The sequence below is a fragment of the Engystomops pustulosus genome, chromosome 7 (assembly GCF_040894005.1).
Source record: "Engystomops pustulosus chromosome 7, aEngPut4.maternal, whole genome shotgun sequence".
In the NCBI taxonomy this organism is placed as follows: Eukaryota; Metazoa; Chordata; class Amphibia; order Anura; family Leptodactylidae; genus Engystomops; species Engystomops pustulosus.
Genome location: NC_092417.1, coordinates 53291158 through 53307310, shown reverse-complemented (window position 1 = coordinate 53307310; position 16153 = coordinate 53291158). Strand labels below are relative to the sequence as shown.

The following is a 16153-nucleotide window of genomic DNA, read 5'->3' as shown; positions in this document are numbered from 1 at the left end:
AGGATAATTTCTGACAGACCTAACTGAACCAGATAAAGATTTGCGCAAGGCATAAAATATCACTGCTTATCATGTCCTACTTTTTCCCTGGCTGTCACAGTGTGTCACCGTGTAGTGCCCGTAACAAAGGGTGCCCGCACTTTTGTGCTTGTCATCTGCAGTTTACAGCCGTCCTTATGATACGGCACAACAAAGCATGGTTGTCCTCCCTCATTACGTGTCTCTCCTATAATGTGACTGTAGAAGTTTCTACAAGAAAATCTAGACAGACACATCTCTTGCACTCTTTTCATTCTTGTATTTTCTCTGTTTCTGTTTTAGCCTGATTCTACTTCCATAGATGGGGGAAGGGAGAACCCAAATGCTGAGACTTCTTCAGGGCAAAACATCAGTGAGCAGAGTTTAGAAGGACGATCACAGAGACTTGTACCGTCCGCTGTAGTGTCTTCTGGGACATCGGCTGCAGCTTCCTTCTTCATCAGGTATATAAAAATTTCATGGATACCCAAAGGTGGAAAAACCATCCAGGTTAAATAATCAATAGTGTGCAAAACATACAATACCACTCTGAAAAGAATCATATATAAATGATTATGTTGTTCTAACGTATAATATTTTTAATCCCCATTTTGTTCGAGTTTCCTTTAAAGGGATATATTTTTAACTGTGTCACTCTTGTCTCTGGGTTGTTTCTCTATTACAGCTAGCTTCAGTTTTTACAGTTATGTGTCCAAATTTGCTTCTTTTCTACAGCTACATTTACAATTATGCAAACTTAAAAGTCAAAATTTCTCAGCATTTATTGTCATCTTTAGTGGCTGCATTCTGGGAAGTGTTGTCTTCATGGCTGCCATCACTGACTGAGGAGGAGAAGGGGCCCCCAAGTCACAGAAAACCCTCTTCAGTTCTCTGGTGCATGGAACTCACTGTGCGCACAGGGTCCGATTATCATACTGTGGGTGGTGGGGGCCCACAAAATGTGCCAGTCAGGGGCCCCAAACTTCCTAGTGGTGGACCTGGTTGTCTTTACAGAAGTAGTGTATAGTAATCCAATATGCCTGTATAATTAAAAACTTCACTCTTACAGGTGTCTTACAGTGTCAAACTCTGACGACCGAAAAATATAATAAGTTTTCAGGTTTATTTCTATGTGAAGATCTTATTGTCCCCTAAATAGGGGGAATGGGTTTTTCCTTTATCAACACTTGTCTCTTATGAGTAGAGGTCCAAGACATTTCGGATTGCAGAAGAAAACTAGTTACCTAAGAAGTTTTATAGAAATGAATGAAGCGCTGGTTGAGAATGCAAACCAGTGCAGCTACATATGGAACACTTGCATGGCCCTGTTGTTAGAGATGACTCTACCTGTAAATAGGGGATGCATGTTCAAAATTCCCTTTGTAGCAAAATCCTCCCAAGGTGTATGTTTTAAAGTAATTATTAGGATTTTGGAAATTGTTGGTCACATTTATAGGTAAGAGACGAACCAATGGAAGCAAGGTTATCTTCTTTAATGGGACAACATTTTGTCGAAAAACCTGCTCCATTAATTGGCTGATCATTTCATGTATTCTTACAAACCAAGTAAATTGAAAATTATATAATACTTAGATCAGTTAGGCATACCAAAATGAGAAACTTAGAAGCAATGGATCATGGAAGGGGGCCCGGCAATCTCAATTAGCTTCATAGATATGAATAAAGCAGAATATGACATGCACAGCCATCATCTCCACTCATCTCGGGAAGAGACGTTGGGTCCGACAGAGGTACCTCATATCCTATGAGACCCCCTGTACTCATGATCTGTGTGGGTCTCATCACAGAGACCTCCATAGATCAGCCCGTTGTTGTTGGTGGTGGGAAAGCCCTTTTAAGACAAAAATTCCTTATGTGACATCCTACTACATGATTTAAATAGCGGCTGTCTAGACCCCTTCTTAATAGAATATGGGTTTCAACTAGGCTTCTGTAGAACTAATGCATGGCTACCGACTTCTGGGCTGGTGTTACGATGATCTTTTCCGAAAGGATAGATCTGTTCCATAAAATAAAAGTTGAGATGTCACCAAGAGCAGAAGCTTTCCTTCAGTATAATGTCAAGTCTTATAAAAGGGCTGCTTTAGATTATTCTCGCTTTAAGCATCTATCGGCTGTTTGTTTTGCTCAAGATAGATGGCCTTAAACTTCAGACTCTGCATGTTTGGTATGCTGCGGGCGCCTGCTTGGCTTGCAGAATTGAGACATACATCTGAAGCTCTGATAGATTAATATGACAGAATCACATTTACTCCCTAACTGGCTGTGGATTAAAGCATCTCATTATTTACTAATGAACAATAATGTTATACATAATCTATGGGTCGCCGTCCTATCAGTGTCTCCTGATGGCTCACTGGTAGGCATTTCTTGGTCATTATATCGGCAATAAAATAGAGTCAATAATTGAGGTTAGTCATAGAACAGACACCTTATCAGCTCCAGGCATGGAGAAGCAGCTTGGAAATATTCCTTGTGTTCACTGTGTTGTGACTGAGCATATGATTAAGGAATTGAGTCAATATGCCCTTAATGAAACACACAGATATATGCATTAATATTATGGAAAACTAAGTGACTAATAGGTTATGTTCATGGCACCTCAGCCTTCAATTAGACTCCATAAATTGAGTCCATAGATTCGGGGCCAACTATGGCTAATTGGAATCGGCAGGTGTCATTGCTCTTTTTTTTTCTTTCGATAGTCAATATAGAATATCTAGAAAGTAATTTGAACAATTGAGCTACATGTTGCTACCTACATGCAAAGTTCCAAAGGGCATATTATCGTTTTGGGATTCAAGTCCAATCATACAATCTCTCTGGGATTTTTAGAAACTTGCAGCCTTCAAAAAAGAAATAACACTAAATGAAATCTTTCTATACTTTGTTGTACTCTACTATATGTACACGGTTAAAACACATGCTCACTTTTTGAACTTCTGAAAGTCATCCCTTTTAAAGAGTAACAGAGCGCATGGGTCTTCCATAGGTCATTTATTATGCTTTTATTTGGCAGAGCCCCTTAAACTTCAGGGCTCAGTGCGGCTCGAATCACTACATTGACCATAGCCAGAACCTTGGTAACAGAATAAGCAAAACTTTCCAATAAAATGGATGGGGTGGATGTGGCTGTGGCTTTTTCTACTTAAAGAAATTGCTTTTTAATGATATTTTGCAATGTAAAATAAACTATAAAATTAGTCTATGTTTTATCTTTCAATTTTTTTCATAAAATGAAGATAGTAAATTGAGCCCCAATACAAAATTTGCAACAGGGCAGCCCACCTACTAAATAATTTACTTTAGAAAAAGCCCCTCAGGCATATCTGGCCCCAGGAATAGTTGCTATCTGCCATCCACTTAGAGATTTGCCCCTGGGTGTATAGCAACCAACTTAAAATTTGAAAAAGGCAAAAAAAAAAAAAAAAATGACCTTCATACTGTGTGTGAGGAGTCCATAGATCCAGGAAGGGCTCTATGGCCATAATTAGAGAGGAAGTAGTTTATTGCCGCTGTAAAGCACTTACAATAATTAGACTGAAGTCCATCTGACAAAGTAAGAGGTTATACAAATTAATAGCAACAATAAGCCATTCCTTTCAAGCCCATGCACCTGGTGAGGAGAGACGGGAATGTAAACCTTCCTGTGGAATAAAATTCCAGTAACCTGACAGCCATCTCATGAAACCTCAAGTAAGTCCAGATGTTCATCAAGAAAAAAAAGATGGATTATGGAAGACAAGTTAGGTGCTGGAAAAAAAGAATCCTGATGAATATCTATACTGTGCAAGTGGGAGCTGTATCTTGAAATTTCTACATAAAACCAGATGCTTGGCGATCTGGTATTTAATGAAATGGCTGCATGTTAAAAGTGGTGGTTGTACTGTTGCTTTATGAAGACTGCAGGAAAACCTCTTGTAAATTACATACATTTTTAAAATAAATTGCTGTAGTAGTGCATGTTTGTTTCATCATGAACACCCTACTCCTGATCATATCCTATATATGGATCCCCCAGATTGGAATGCCATCCATGTCCTTAATGGAAATCCATCAAAGTAAATCTTAATAATTAAATAATAAATTATCATAATAAATGTATTTATATATCACCATCATATTCTGAGCGATAACATAATAATAACTAGCATAATAATATGAAATCATATTTATCATACACCGGAGCTTGTGCGCCAGAGTAGGATAAAGTCTCAGCCAGTTCTGCACAGACCGATACATCAAGAGGTTCCAGCCTCTTGATGTATCGAGTGGCCGACTGCACAGCGTTCTTTTTCAGGTAGAACCTGGCTTAGAAATATTCCGCAGCATGTGAACTTTCCCTATTGAAAGTTTGCATGCTGCAGTTTATGCACAGGCACAGGGCAGAAATCCTCTACCGACAGCCTTCATGCCCCTTCATGCCCCCTTGGTGGGGAGTTGGCATTAAAAGAAAAATAATTGTGCTAAAAGTGCTAACAGATCGCTTGTATTTATGATTATTTTCAGGGCTTCTATGCAAGTTTTCTGGCGTAAAAGCTCTTATAAATAAGCCCCCTAAAGGTTCCCCCTATGGAAATCAACTGTGTAAACTATACGCTGTTAGGAGATAAAGCTCTGCTGTAACTTGGACTCATGTTCACCAATATGTGAGCTATTTCTCATAACTACATGGTAAACTTGCATGCTCTACCCTGCGTCCATGTTATTTTTGGTTTTAAGAGAGAAATCAACCAGTTTTTCAACTATTTGAAAAATGGATTGGGCTTGTTTACCTTAGAAATACCCAATCCGTTCCCTTCTCATCATCTTTCAAGGATTGCATACATATTAGATTGCTGGATGTTAAGTTTGGCCAACTTTTACTCTAAACGTTCACCAAAATTGCATAAATGAATAGTGCAGATGTCAATATCATCATCATCAAATGTAATATACTTTCTTAAACAAATATATTAATGTGCTAATTACTTAACTCTTATTAGAGAGTCCCTGGATAGTCTAATCTCCTCCTAGAGATAAAGTATTAAGTGAAATATGCTCTAGGTATAAAAATCATACACTGCTCACTGCAGGAGAAGGAAGGAGAAAAAAGACACACACTCCTTTACTTAATGAAAGATTTAAAAAATGTTACTATTATACCTATTTCTGAAATAAAAATACATTTACTTCAAAGATTTAGTTACACTTTAACTACAGTAGGTAGTTTCAATTAGCTGTGGTTGAAAAAAATGATTATATATATATATATAGTACAATAAGAAGAATAAAGTAATAAAAAGGTCAAATAAAAATATTTTCTATGCACCCTTTTTCCTAATGAAAAGCAACATTATATTTGGTTGAAGGCTAATTTGTTTCTTTCTCAGGCTTAAATTTAGTTGCTTCATATTCTGGCAATGGATCTTGACAGAGTCCAGAAGTAAAATAAGACTGTGTTTGTTAAACTCAACGGAAACAAAAACACCTCCGAGCTATAATGTGCCACAAGGGGTGATGACATATAACATTTTTTCTTTTCAATTTTTTTTTAATGTTCCTTCTGTTACATGAGGTGAAGTTGAGGAAGAGGGCCAGATTGAAAAGAGGCTCCATCCAAATTCTCAGATTTATTGCGAGTGTAATTGGTAAGGAGCATAAAACATATAAACCATATGTGATTGAGAAGCACGCTATCTTTACTTGCTAGACGCCTGTTGGAAGTTCGGATTGTGCCAAGCAGATGGCATTTGATCAGATAGTGTCGAAGTGTTTATTTTTGTCATGTTCTTTGTGATGGCTATGTTCTTGAACTCCTTTACAGAGAGATGTGGTTGCATTTGATTATTTGGTTATTCTTCAGCCCTTTCAGTCTGGAGTTGAATGAGAATTAAACTCAGATGCTTTCTTATTACACAGAAACCTTGAATATAAAGGTGCTTTGTGGTCTTGAATACTTATGTTGTGAGCAGTAATAGAAATATATACAAAGGTTTTGGAGAAAAGTGAAGATTTCATACTCTTATATTGTGGTATAGATTTTTTTTATCACATCTGCATCTTTTATTTTCACTGCTGTATAATAGGAGTAGAAATAACATAGTGGCCCAAATGTACCAAAGACAGTGCAGTTTGCCTGTTAAGTGTGCAAAGGCGCCAGATCCATGAAATGTGCCGCCCGTTCTACATGAATCTGGTGCCTCCTGCACAGCTCCGACAGAGTGCACCAAGTTGTTTTGGTGCACCTTTAACATAGAGGGGCACATTTACTTACCCAGTCCTGTCGCGATCTCCGATCCGACAGGACCAAGTTAGTGCCCCCAATATCCTGCATGTGTCACTTCCCCGCTGAGGTCCGCCAGAGTTCACCTTCTTCTTCCCGGTGTATGTGAGTGCATGTCTTGCAACACATTTTGAATTTAAAATCCTGTGCTTAGTCCAAATCATTCGGGTTGTCAACTCGCATGAAAAATCTGATCGTGTGCGCCAAAAACCCATGTTAAATGCGGCGCAAATCGGAAATAGTCGGGAAACCCGACGGAAATGCGGTCCGGGTACCCTTAGCAAATGTGCCCCAGAGTGTGCGGCACATTTCTGTCAGATACTGCATGATAAATGGGTTGCACGGTTTGTCTGTACACCGGATCGCCCATTTCAGTGCAGAAATTTGTGTCACATGGAATATATTTACAGCTGCAACACAAATGAATCACGGACACTTTATAAATAAGTGCAAGGAGTTTGCACTGAAAAGATTGTGCAAAGTCATACAGAAAACTGCGGTAGGAGCTTTAATAAATGTGAGCCAATGTGTAATAGTGTAATGTGTAATGAGAAAAGAAAAACACAAATAGCAAACTGAAGAAGAAAAGACTACACAAAAGAAGAGAAGACATATTCTACTGGGGACCATGTGGTCTGGAACATAGAAGAACAGGAAAGGAGTAGCCTGGACCATACTAGAGCTAGGGAAAGTGTGATCTTGTGCACAGGACAAATAAAGGATGTGTGGCCTTGGTGCACAGTAAAACTAAAGGAGGTGTGGTCTGGTGCCCAGTACAACTAAAGGAGGTGTGGTCTGGTGCAGAGTACAACTAAAGGAGGTGTGGTCTGGTGCAGAGTACAACTAAAGGAGGTGTGGTTTGGTGCAGAGTACAACTAAAGGAGGTGTGGTCTGGTGCAGAGTACAACTAAAGGAGGTGTGGTCTGGTGCAGAGTACAACTAAAGGAGCTGTGGTCTGGTACAGAGTACAACTAAAGGAGGTGTGGTCTGGTTCACAGTACAAATAAAGGAGGTGTGGTCTGGTGCACAGTATAACTAAAGGAGGTGTGGTCTTAATTAATGCTCCATCACAAAAATGAGGCAATATAGTGTGGAGGAGTTGTGACGCAGGAAAGCTGAGTATGCATGGCCAGGTACCTTAATGTGAACCGCAAATCTAAACAATCAGCAATAATTTAAGAAATAAATCCGTCTGTACCCAATTGTCCATATCGAGATGCAACACTGAATGAACTAAAGTAGGAAAGACTTCATGAAGAAACATCGCCACATTATTATTTTCCTAAAAAATCTGTCTTTTTATAGAGCATTCCTTCAGCAGCTCCTCTACCATGAAGCCCGAATCACCCTCAGCAGGAATATGAGACGGTTAATTATGCAGCCATGATAAAGATGTCAAGTCTACATTTTTATTTTGCTATGACAAGGAGAACATATCAAGGCTTTGAACAAAGTGAGCTGTGGAAACGCTTTGCTATGAGGCTTCCACGTTCCCGGGGAATGCATGACTAGCTACATAAACAAACAATCAGTGGGTGCCATCGCCCAACACAGGATGATTAATGTGAGGGACGGGGTTTGCTTGTTCCCAGTGATTAATTAGCCCGCTTTCCATCTATAGATTCCTCTTTTAACAAAAGGTGGTGCTTTTTTATTATTATTTTGCTACAGGCTTAGAATTTTTTAGATTCTAGGATTCTTTCATGCAGTGGAAAGAGATATAGTCTGATGGGTATCTGCCCAGTGTATCATACTTCCATATTACTTTGTCTGAGAAGCAAAACATAAAAAAAAAAACAAGTTCCAAATTCACCACTGGCCTACTAAAATCTAGGAAAAATACAAAGGAAATGCATCATAGAGCTATGCAGTGTCACACCTGTATCTTTGTTATTTATTTGCTTTTTTGACAATGTCAGGTTAGGGAATAATAATAATTATTTTATTTATATAGCGCACACAGATTACGCAGCGGTGCAAAGAACTGCCAAATCAGTCCCTGTCCCCAATGGGGCTCACAATCTAATCAACCTATATGTATGTTTTTTTTATGAAGTGTGGGACAAAACCGGAGGACCTGGAGGAAACCCACGCAAACACGGAGAGAACATACAAACTCTTTGCAGATGTTGACCCTGGGACCCTATGTCCCCGGCGCTGCAAGGCTGTAATGCAGACCACTAAGCCACCTTGCTGCCCCAATAAAATTTAGGATCACTACAAAAATTGATTTAATTTTTGTTTGTGCTTGTTTAGCACTCCTGGAAATATGCAAATAAGTTTTCCTACAAACAAAGCTCCCATGGATGTAATTCTAATCCTTCTTAGGTCTGTAATATATATTCAGTCTATACTGAGAGCAAATATTACATAGTGATGGTCCACATTGTGCACTTGTATGCTTTTGGAGGCTAACACTACCTATACAACATCTATATTTAAAGGGACCTTAAAAATTTAATGGGGTAAACCTATTTTTCTCAATATTAGAGATGATTATAGATAAGGAAGTAATTTAGATCATAGTTGCTGCATTTATTGTAATTTGTATCCGATCCATGTTCCATTATCCTTATTCTTGTCTTTTTCCTATTGATAGCACATCTATGAGGTGTACTGGTACATCGCTGCTTTAACCAGCCAAACCTAATAAAAGCTAAGACCTTGATATATCATTACCATTGTTGTCATTAATCTGGTGAGGAGTTAACCGGGTTCCATCCAGACACTGTCCGCGGTCACTTTATATTTCAGCGCTCAGGGATGAGCCATAAGTTTGTTTTATTCCACTTCTTGACACTAAGCTGTAAAGAGAGAAATCTCACAGGTGTCTTAAAAGATGACTTTCATTAAAGGGGAAAGAGTTAAATAAAATAAGTCAGGACATCTTCCAGGGAAGGTAGAGAGGGCCTGTTCTATGGAGTCATTAATTGGAAAGAGTCTCAAGATTTTATGGTGTGTCTTCAAGCTGAACATAAATTGCCAGTAATCATCTACTTTTAGTAGTGTATATTTCTGATAGGAAAACAGCAAGATGCTGGTACAACCATTTTTTTGTTTTTGGATTTAAATTTGCCATAAATTTCTACTTTGATACTGGTTTATAGGATGGTAACCATTATGACCTAAAGAACTGCATGGCCTGAAATCATCCAATCTGATTTCCAATACAAATTTACCTACAGACAGCTGTAAGGCAGACAGAGGCTGATCATGTCAAGCACAGCTTAATGGGTGGCACGGGCACAGAGGAGAGCACCAGCAATGTATATTCCCATATCTAGCACAACCGTCCCACCCCTGGTGCAATTGCAAGCTGATTATTATGATTATCTACCACCACTAGAGGGAGCTCAGTTGCTAGCTGCATACATATTCTAAAAGATAATGCATCAACAATTTTACTTTAGGGTTAAAAACAAAAATAAATGTATACTCACTCTAGCAAAGGCAAAATGATGAAAAAAGAAAATATTTAAAACCGCAATAAAATTAGTGTGATCATATCACACCAATATAATCGGTTTCAAAAGCAAGTTACAGAATGTAAACTTTTTTCAGTATTTTTTCTGATTGAAAATTTTTCTTCCAATTTATTTCCATGATTATGGGGGTTGCCATCTTGGCCAGGGGCATAACTACAGTGGTAGCAGCCATAGCAGCTGCTATGGGACCCGCAGTGTCAGGGGGCCCCATCATCTTACCTGACACACTAAAGAATGGAGGATGTGCACCTTTATATACATATTATGCTGCACATTGGACAGCATAATATGTATATAATATATATGTTATGTATATATGCTGTATCTTTGATATATATACTGTATGTGTGTATATATGCTGTGCTTTAGTATATGGCACTGTATGAATAATAAATGTGTGATTGTAACCTGTATAAAAAACAAGTATACAAATATGTATATTTTTTTAAGTGGGAAGGGGGCCCCATTCAGAAGCCTGCTATCTCCATGTTACGCCCCTGATCTTGCCTGTGCTCTACTAACAGCATTTAGTGATCTACTTTACAGCAGCCTCATGGACATAGGCAGTAGCAGGGGCGGACTGGCCATTGTACCCACCGGGAATTTTCCCGGTGGGCCGGTCGGTCCTGGGCCGGGCCGGAGCTTCTCCGGGGCCGGTCCGCACTCCCTACAACTTTTGATTTAATCTATAGTACCTGCATCGTACGATCGTACGATGCAGGTACTATTAATTAGTACACAGACGCAGCGCAGCACCGCTGCTTCTGCGTCTGTGTATACATTCAGCTACACAGGTCGCGCAATTGACTTCATTGCGCGACCTGTGTAGTGTGGAGGAGGCTGACACTTACCAGCTGTCAGCTGTCCAGTCGCCTGCCTCCGTGTAGCTCCACGGCTTGGTGTAAGAGGCGCGGAGCAGTGACGTCACTATCCCGCGCCTCTGCACCAAGCCGCCGAAGACCGAGGGAAGACGGGAAGAAACCTGCTCCAAAGAGGTGAGTATTATGTGTTTTTTGTTTTTTTTTAAATTATAGAATGGGGGGCTTTATTGTATATCGGGGAGGGGGGGATTCATTATATGGCAGGGGGGCACTATTCTATATCTGGGACTGGCAGGGGGAATTCATTATATGGCAGGGGGGCATTTTTCTATATCTGGGGCTGGCAGGGGGCATTAATTTTATGCCTGAGGCGGCCAGGGGGCATTATTGTATATCTGGGGCTGGCAGGGGGGCATTAATTATATGGTGGGGGACATTATTCTATATCTGGGGCTGGCAGGGGGCATTAATTATATGTCTGGGGCGGGGGGGGGGGCATTAGTCCATATCTAGGGCTGGCAGGGGGCATTAATTATATGTCTGCGGCGGGCAGGGGGCATTATTATATGTCTGGGGCGGGCAGGCGGGCATTAATTATATGGCGGGGGGCATTATTGTATATCTGGGGCTGACAGCGGGCATTAACTATATGTCTGGGGCGGGGGGCATTATTCTATATCTAGGGCTGGCAGGGGGCATTAATTATATGGCGGGGGCATTAATGTTTATCTGGGCCTGGCAGGGGGCATTTATTATATGTCTGAGGCGGGCAGGGGGCATTATTGTATATCTGGGGCTGGCAGGGGGCATTAATTATACGTCTGGGGTAGGGGTGGGGGGATTATTCTATATCTGGGGCTGGCAGGGGGCATTAATTATATGTGTGAGGCGGGCAGGGGGTATAATTTCTATGTCTGGGGTAGGCTGGGGCCATTAATTATATGTCTGGGGTAGGGGTGTTACATTATGGTGCACTATTTGTGTGGTACTAATATTTCAGGGGGCTCTATTACAGTATTTGGGGCACAGTATAGGTGGTAGCAGAAGAAGGGACAATGGGAAAGTGCAGAACATAAGACGTCTGTGTGGTAAACTCTGCAGGAAAGCTGTGTACCTGGAGGAAGAGACAAGGAGATGGTGGAACTAATGGAGAAGATGAGGAACGAGTACAATCCGAGGAAACGTCACCTGATGTCTCTGGATGTAATAGGTGAGGATCTCGTGTGTTTTCTGTAGCTGTATATGATAAATACTGATTTTTTTCATGTTCGCTTCTGGGAATATATGTATTATTATAGTAGTTATATTCCTGTACATAGGGGGCAGTATTATAGTAGTTATATTCCTGTACATAGGCTGCAGTATTATAGTAGTTATATTCTTGTACATAGGGGCAGTATTATAGTAGTTATATTCTTGTACATAGGGGACAGTATTATAGTAGTTATATTCCTGTACATAGGGGGCAGTATTATAGTAGTTATATTCTTGTACATAGGGAGCAGTATTATAGTAGTTATATTCTTGTACATAGGGGGCAGTATTATAGTAGTTATATTCCTGTACATAGGGGGCAGTATTATAGTAGTTATATTCTTGTACATAGGGGGAAGTATTATAGTAGTTATATTCTTGTACATAGGGGCAGTATTATAGTAGTTATATTCTTGTACATAGGGGGCAGTATTATAGTAGTTATATTCTTGTACATAGAGGGCAGTATTATAGTAGTTATATTCCTGTACATATGGGGCAGTATTATAGTAGTTATATTCTTGTACATAGAGGGCAGTATTATAGTAGTTATATTCTTGTACATAGGGGGCAGTATTATAGTAGTTATATTCTTGTACATAGAGGGCAGTATTATAGTAGTTATATTCCTGTACATAGGGGGCAGTATTATAGTAGTTATATTCTTGTACATAGAGGGCAGTATTATAGTAGTTATATTCTTGTACATAGGGGGCAGTATTATAGTAGTTATATTCCTGTACATAGGGGGCAGTATTATAGTAGTTATATTCCTGTACATAGGGGGCAGTATTATAGTAGTTATATTCTTGTACATAGGGGGAAGTATTATAGTAGTTATATTCTTGTACATAGGGGCAGTATTATAGTAGTTATATTCTTGTACATAGGAGGCAGTATTATAGTAGTTATATTCTTGTACATAGGGGGCAGTATTATAGTAGTTATATTCTTGTACATAGGGGCAGTATTATAGTAGTTATATTCTTGAACATAGGGGCAGTATTATAGTAGTTATATTCTTGTACATAGGGAGCAGTATTATAGTAGTTATATTCTTGTACATAGGGGGCAGTATTATAGTAGTTATATTCTTGTACATAGGGGGCAGTATTATAGTAGTTATATTCCTGTACATAGCGGGCAGTATTATAGTAGTTATATCCCTGTACATAGGGGGCAGTATTATAGTAGTTATATTCCTGTACATAGGGGCAGTATTATAGTAGTTATATTCCTGTACATAGGGGCAGTATTATAGTAGTTATATATATATATATATATAGTAGTTGGCTTGTATATGGGAGAAGGTATTGTAGTAGTTTTATTTTGTATATAGAAGGCAGGATTGAATGTGTTATTGTAGCATTATTCTTGTACATAGGAGGCAGTATCAATATATTATTTCTCTGAATTGTACATGTATGGCACAGGGGAAAGCTATTTAAGGCTTATCGGGTTGTGTGTTTGCATCATTTACTAATCGACAGGTCACATTCTTTGCTCATTAGATTCACTTACTAGCAAAAGATGTTATTGTTTTGCATTAAGGCCATCTACCAACAATTTGTCTGTTATAACCCCACCCACTTTATCTGACCACACCCACTTGTTTTGACTCCGCCCGTTAAATGGGGCCACTTTTATATTTTTTTCCAGGGCCATTTTAAATTCCCAGTCCGCCCCTGGGCAGTAGTAATATAAGGCTGACTCTACGGAGTCTACGGAGAGTTTTCTATGCATGCTCTGTGCTTATAGGAGGTGTAAAAAATGTGATATCTTCTTTTTGTCTTCTATGAAGGTGATATCTTCAATCCTAACCCTGTCTGTGATGTCAATACAGTAATTGCTGCAAAGAAAACCCCTACATAATTGTCAAATAGAAGACTAATTATTTGGCCTAGTGGGCAGAATTAAAACAAGCAGGGCATCTTATATTACTTTTTATAAAATATAAAAAGTGCCATGAAGTTTTTTTTTAAACAATTGATCAAAAACAATTTTGTTTTAAAAAATTGGTTCAATAAATAACTTTCTGGTGATGCCATGCATCGGGGTACCCTGTGAATGTGGCAGAAGGCAGTCATTAGGGTATCCTTTAGAGTTTAGAGGTCTGTATCATGGACCCGAGGCATGGCTTTGAGAAATAATAAAATAAAATTATAGTCACAGAATTTTGGGTCTATTTAGGGTAAATCAAATTGTGCAGCTGATTATTATTGGCAAGATCAGCCCCTAGCTGTAGATGTGCAGGCCCTGTATGATGTAGAGATTATAAAATGCCACTTGCAGGGCAGACAGGTATTTAGGATAAATTAATTGCTTTTGCAGAACATTGCAGCGCACACACTCACAAGAGTCGTAAAAGCGAATGGACATTGTTAACAGCATTATAAAAGCATTCTGCCTCTTCGCAGCCGGCAGAAATGCTCTCAAATATGTACTTTAGTTTTATAGCTTTGCAATTTTAAAAGTAGAGAGGTGTTTTAGCGCTCCTTTGATATCAGTCAGCCAGCCCACATCTTTATCTGTGTTATTATAGCGCTGCAGTGAATATTATTTATTGCGCTCTGGTGGCGGTGTTTGTTCCAGCTGTGCCCTGAACTTCCTGATTTCTCTCTGATTAACATTTAGCAATTTCTATTTTTTTTTAAAATGTACTCTTTCATACAGAGAGTCAACAACCTCTATTTTTTTTTAGCACAATATAGAGACAACATTCAGCCTCCTTCTGAGAGGGGATATGTAGAGTCTTCTTAACAGTTCTACGATTATTTTTATAGTTATATAAAGACAGTCCCCGGGTTACGTACAAGATAGGTTCCATAGGTTTGTTCTTAAGTTGAATTTGTATGTAAGTCAAAACTGTATATTTTATAATTGTAGTTCCGGACAAAAATTTTTTTTTCCTCAGTGGCAATTTCAAAGTTTCAACATTTTTTACTGTAATTGGACCAAGTGTTATCAATAAAGCTTCATTCCAGACACTTTACATCTGATCACTGCAGTCTAGGCCTAGGACATCCAGAGAGCTTCACAGAGGTCACAGTGGGCAGGGGGGTCTGTCTATAACGAGGGGTCGTCTGTAAGTCGGTGTCCTTAAGTAGGGGGCGCCTGTAACAGCAGCAGATTAAACCTGCCAATGGCCATTGTTCAACACTTACTTCCTGTATAATCTACCTAACTTCTTGGGTAAAGGAGGTGGGGCTCCCTTCTGTCAGCTTTCAGTGCCCCATTTATGGACCTACAAAGGTCCAGAAAGGGCTCTTGTATACTATGTGTTGGAGGTGAGTATATGTGTGTGGGGATTGCAGGAGGCTGGAGGCTCCTCTCCTTATTATCTGTGCAGGTCAGTATTAAACTTTGTGGAAGGTTTTAATGACCATGAAGCTTTGGGCCCGGGTCGGCCACCCAAACTGCCTACAGTATCCACATAATCCACTGCTAGTGTATACTCCCACTGTGATAAATGGAGTGTTTGCTTTCTTAGGTTTGTGTGGGCTATCAAGTGGCTTTCAAGTTAACTCAGTTGGGGACTTAGTGGGGCGACAAGGGCATGAACGCCTGACCGGCCAAATTTACTCTATGTGGAAAACCAGCGAAGACTATAGCACAACACTGTGGCAGATCAGACCTGGTCTAAGCATTTTTGATTGAGATGGCATCCATATTTACTAAGAGGCCGGGGCCTCTTAGAAGATATGGGCTCTGGAAAGCCAAAAAGGGAAAATTTTAAGAGTGGCGTTTAAAACACTAGTCTTAATGAATCCTCCCCAAAGTCTAGCAGGCAAGACGCACTGTTCTTTTCTGAACTTACAACTTTTACATTCATTTGCCAGAATATAATTTACGACAATGACTGCTTTGACCTTTTTTATTCTGTGCAAAGCAAGATTCCGTTTTTCTGTTTTCCAGATAATATTTTTAATTTTCGTGAGATGATTATTGGTGTAATTCAATTACTGGAGACTATTAAAATGCTTCTCCTACTTAAGAGACATTTTTAGTCTATTAGTAAAGATAACATTGAAGCAGGGCCTATTCTTGTTTAATATAAATGTGCGGGGGACAGAGATGACAGTACTATGTCATTAAGGCTTCTTGTTATGCAGAAAAATGCTGCCCTTAATTATATTACTGTGAACTTAATAATGAGCATGTATGCATTTCTATGAGCATTACTGCCTATTATTGTTTTATTTGTTAGGTCTGTATTTCTTAGTCCTAAAGCCAGCCATAATCATAAACATTACCATTAACCATCCAATTATTCATAACGATTGGTGATG

At 39.3% G+C, this 16153-nt stretch overlaps 1 protein-coding gene across 4 annotated transcripts in view; it reads left to right on the top strand.

Moving 5' to 3' along the window:
- KIF26A (kinesin family member 26A) overlaps nt 1-16153 on the top strand; it is a 103517-nt gene that overhangs the window by 53328 nt on the left and 34036 nt on the right. For all 4 annotated transcript variants that reach the window (XM_072115910.1, XM_072115908.1, XM_072115909.1 and 1 more), the window contains one exon: nt 322-482. In XM_072115910.1, the coding sequence (XP_071972011.1) occupies nt 322-482 (161 nt within the window). The remainder of the gene's footprint in view (nt 1-321; nt 483-16153) is intronic.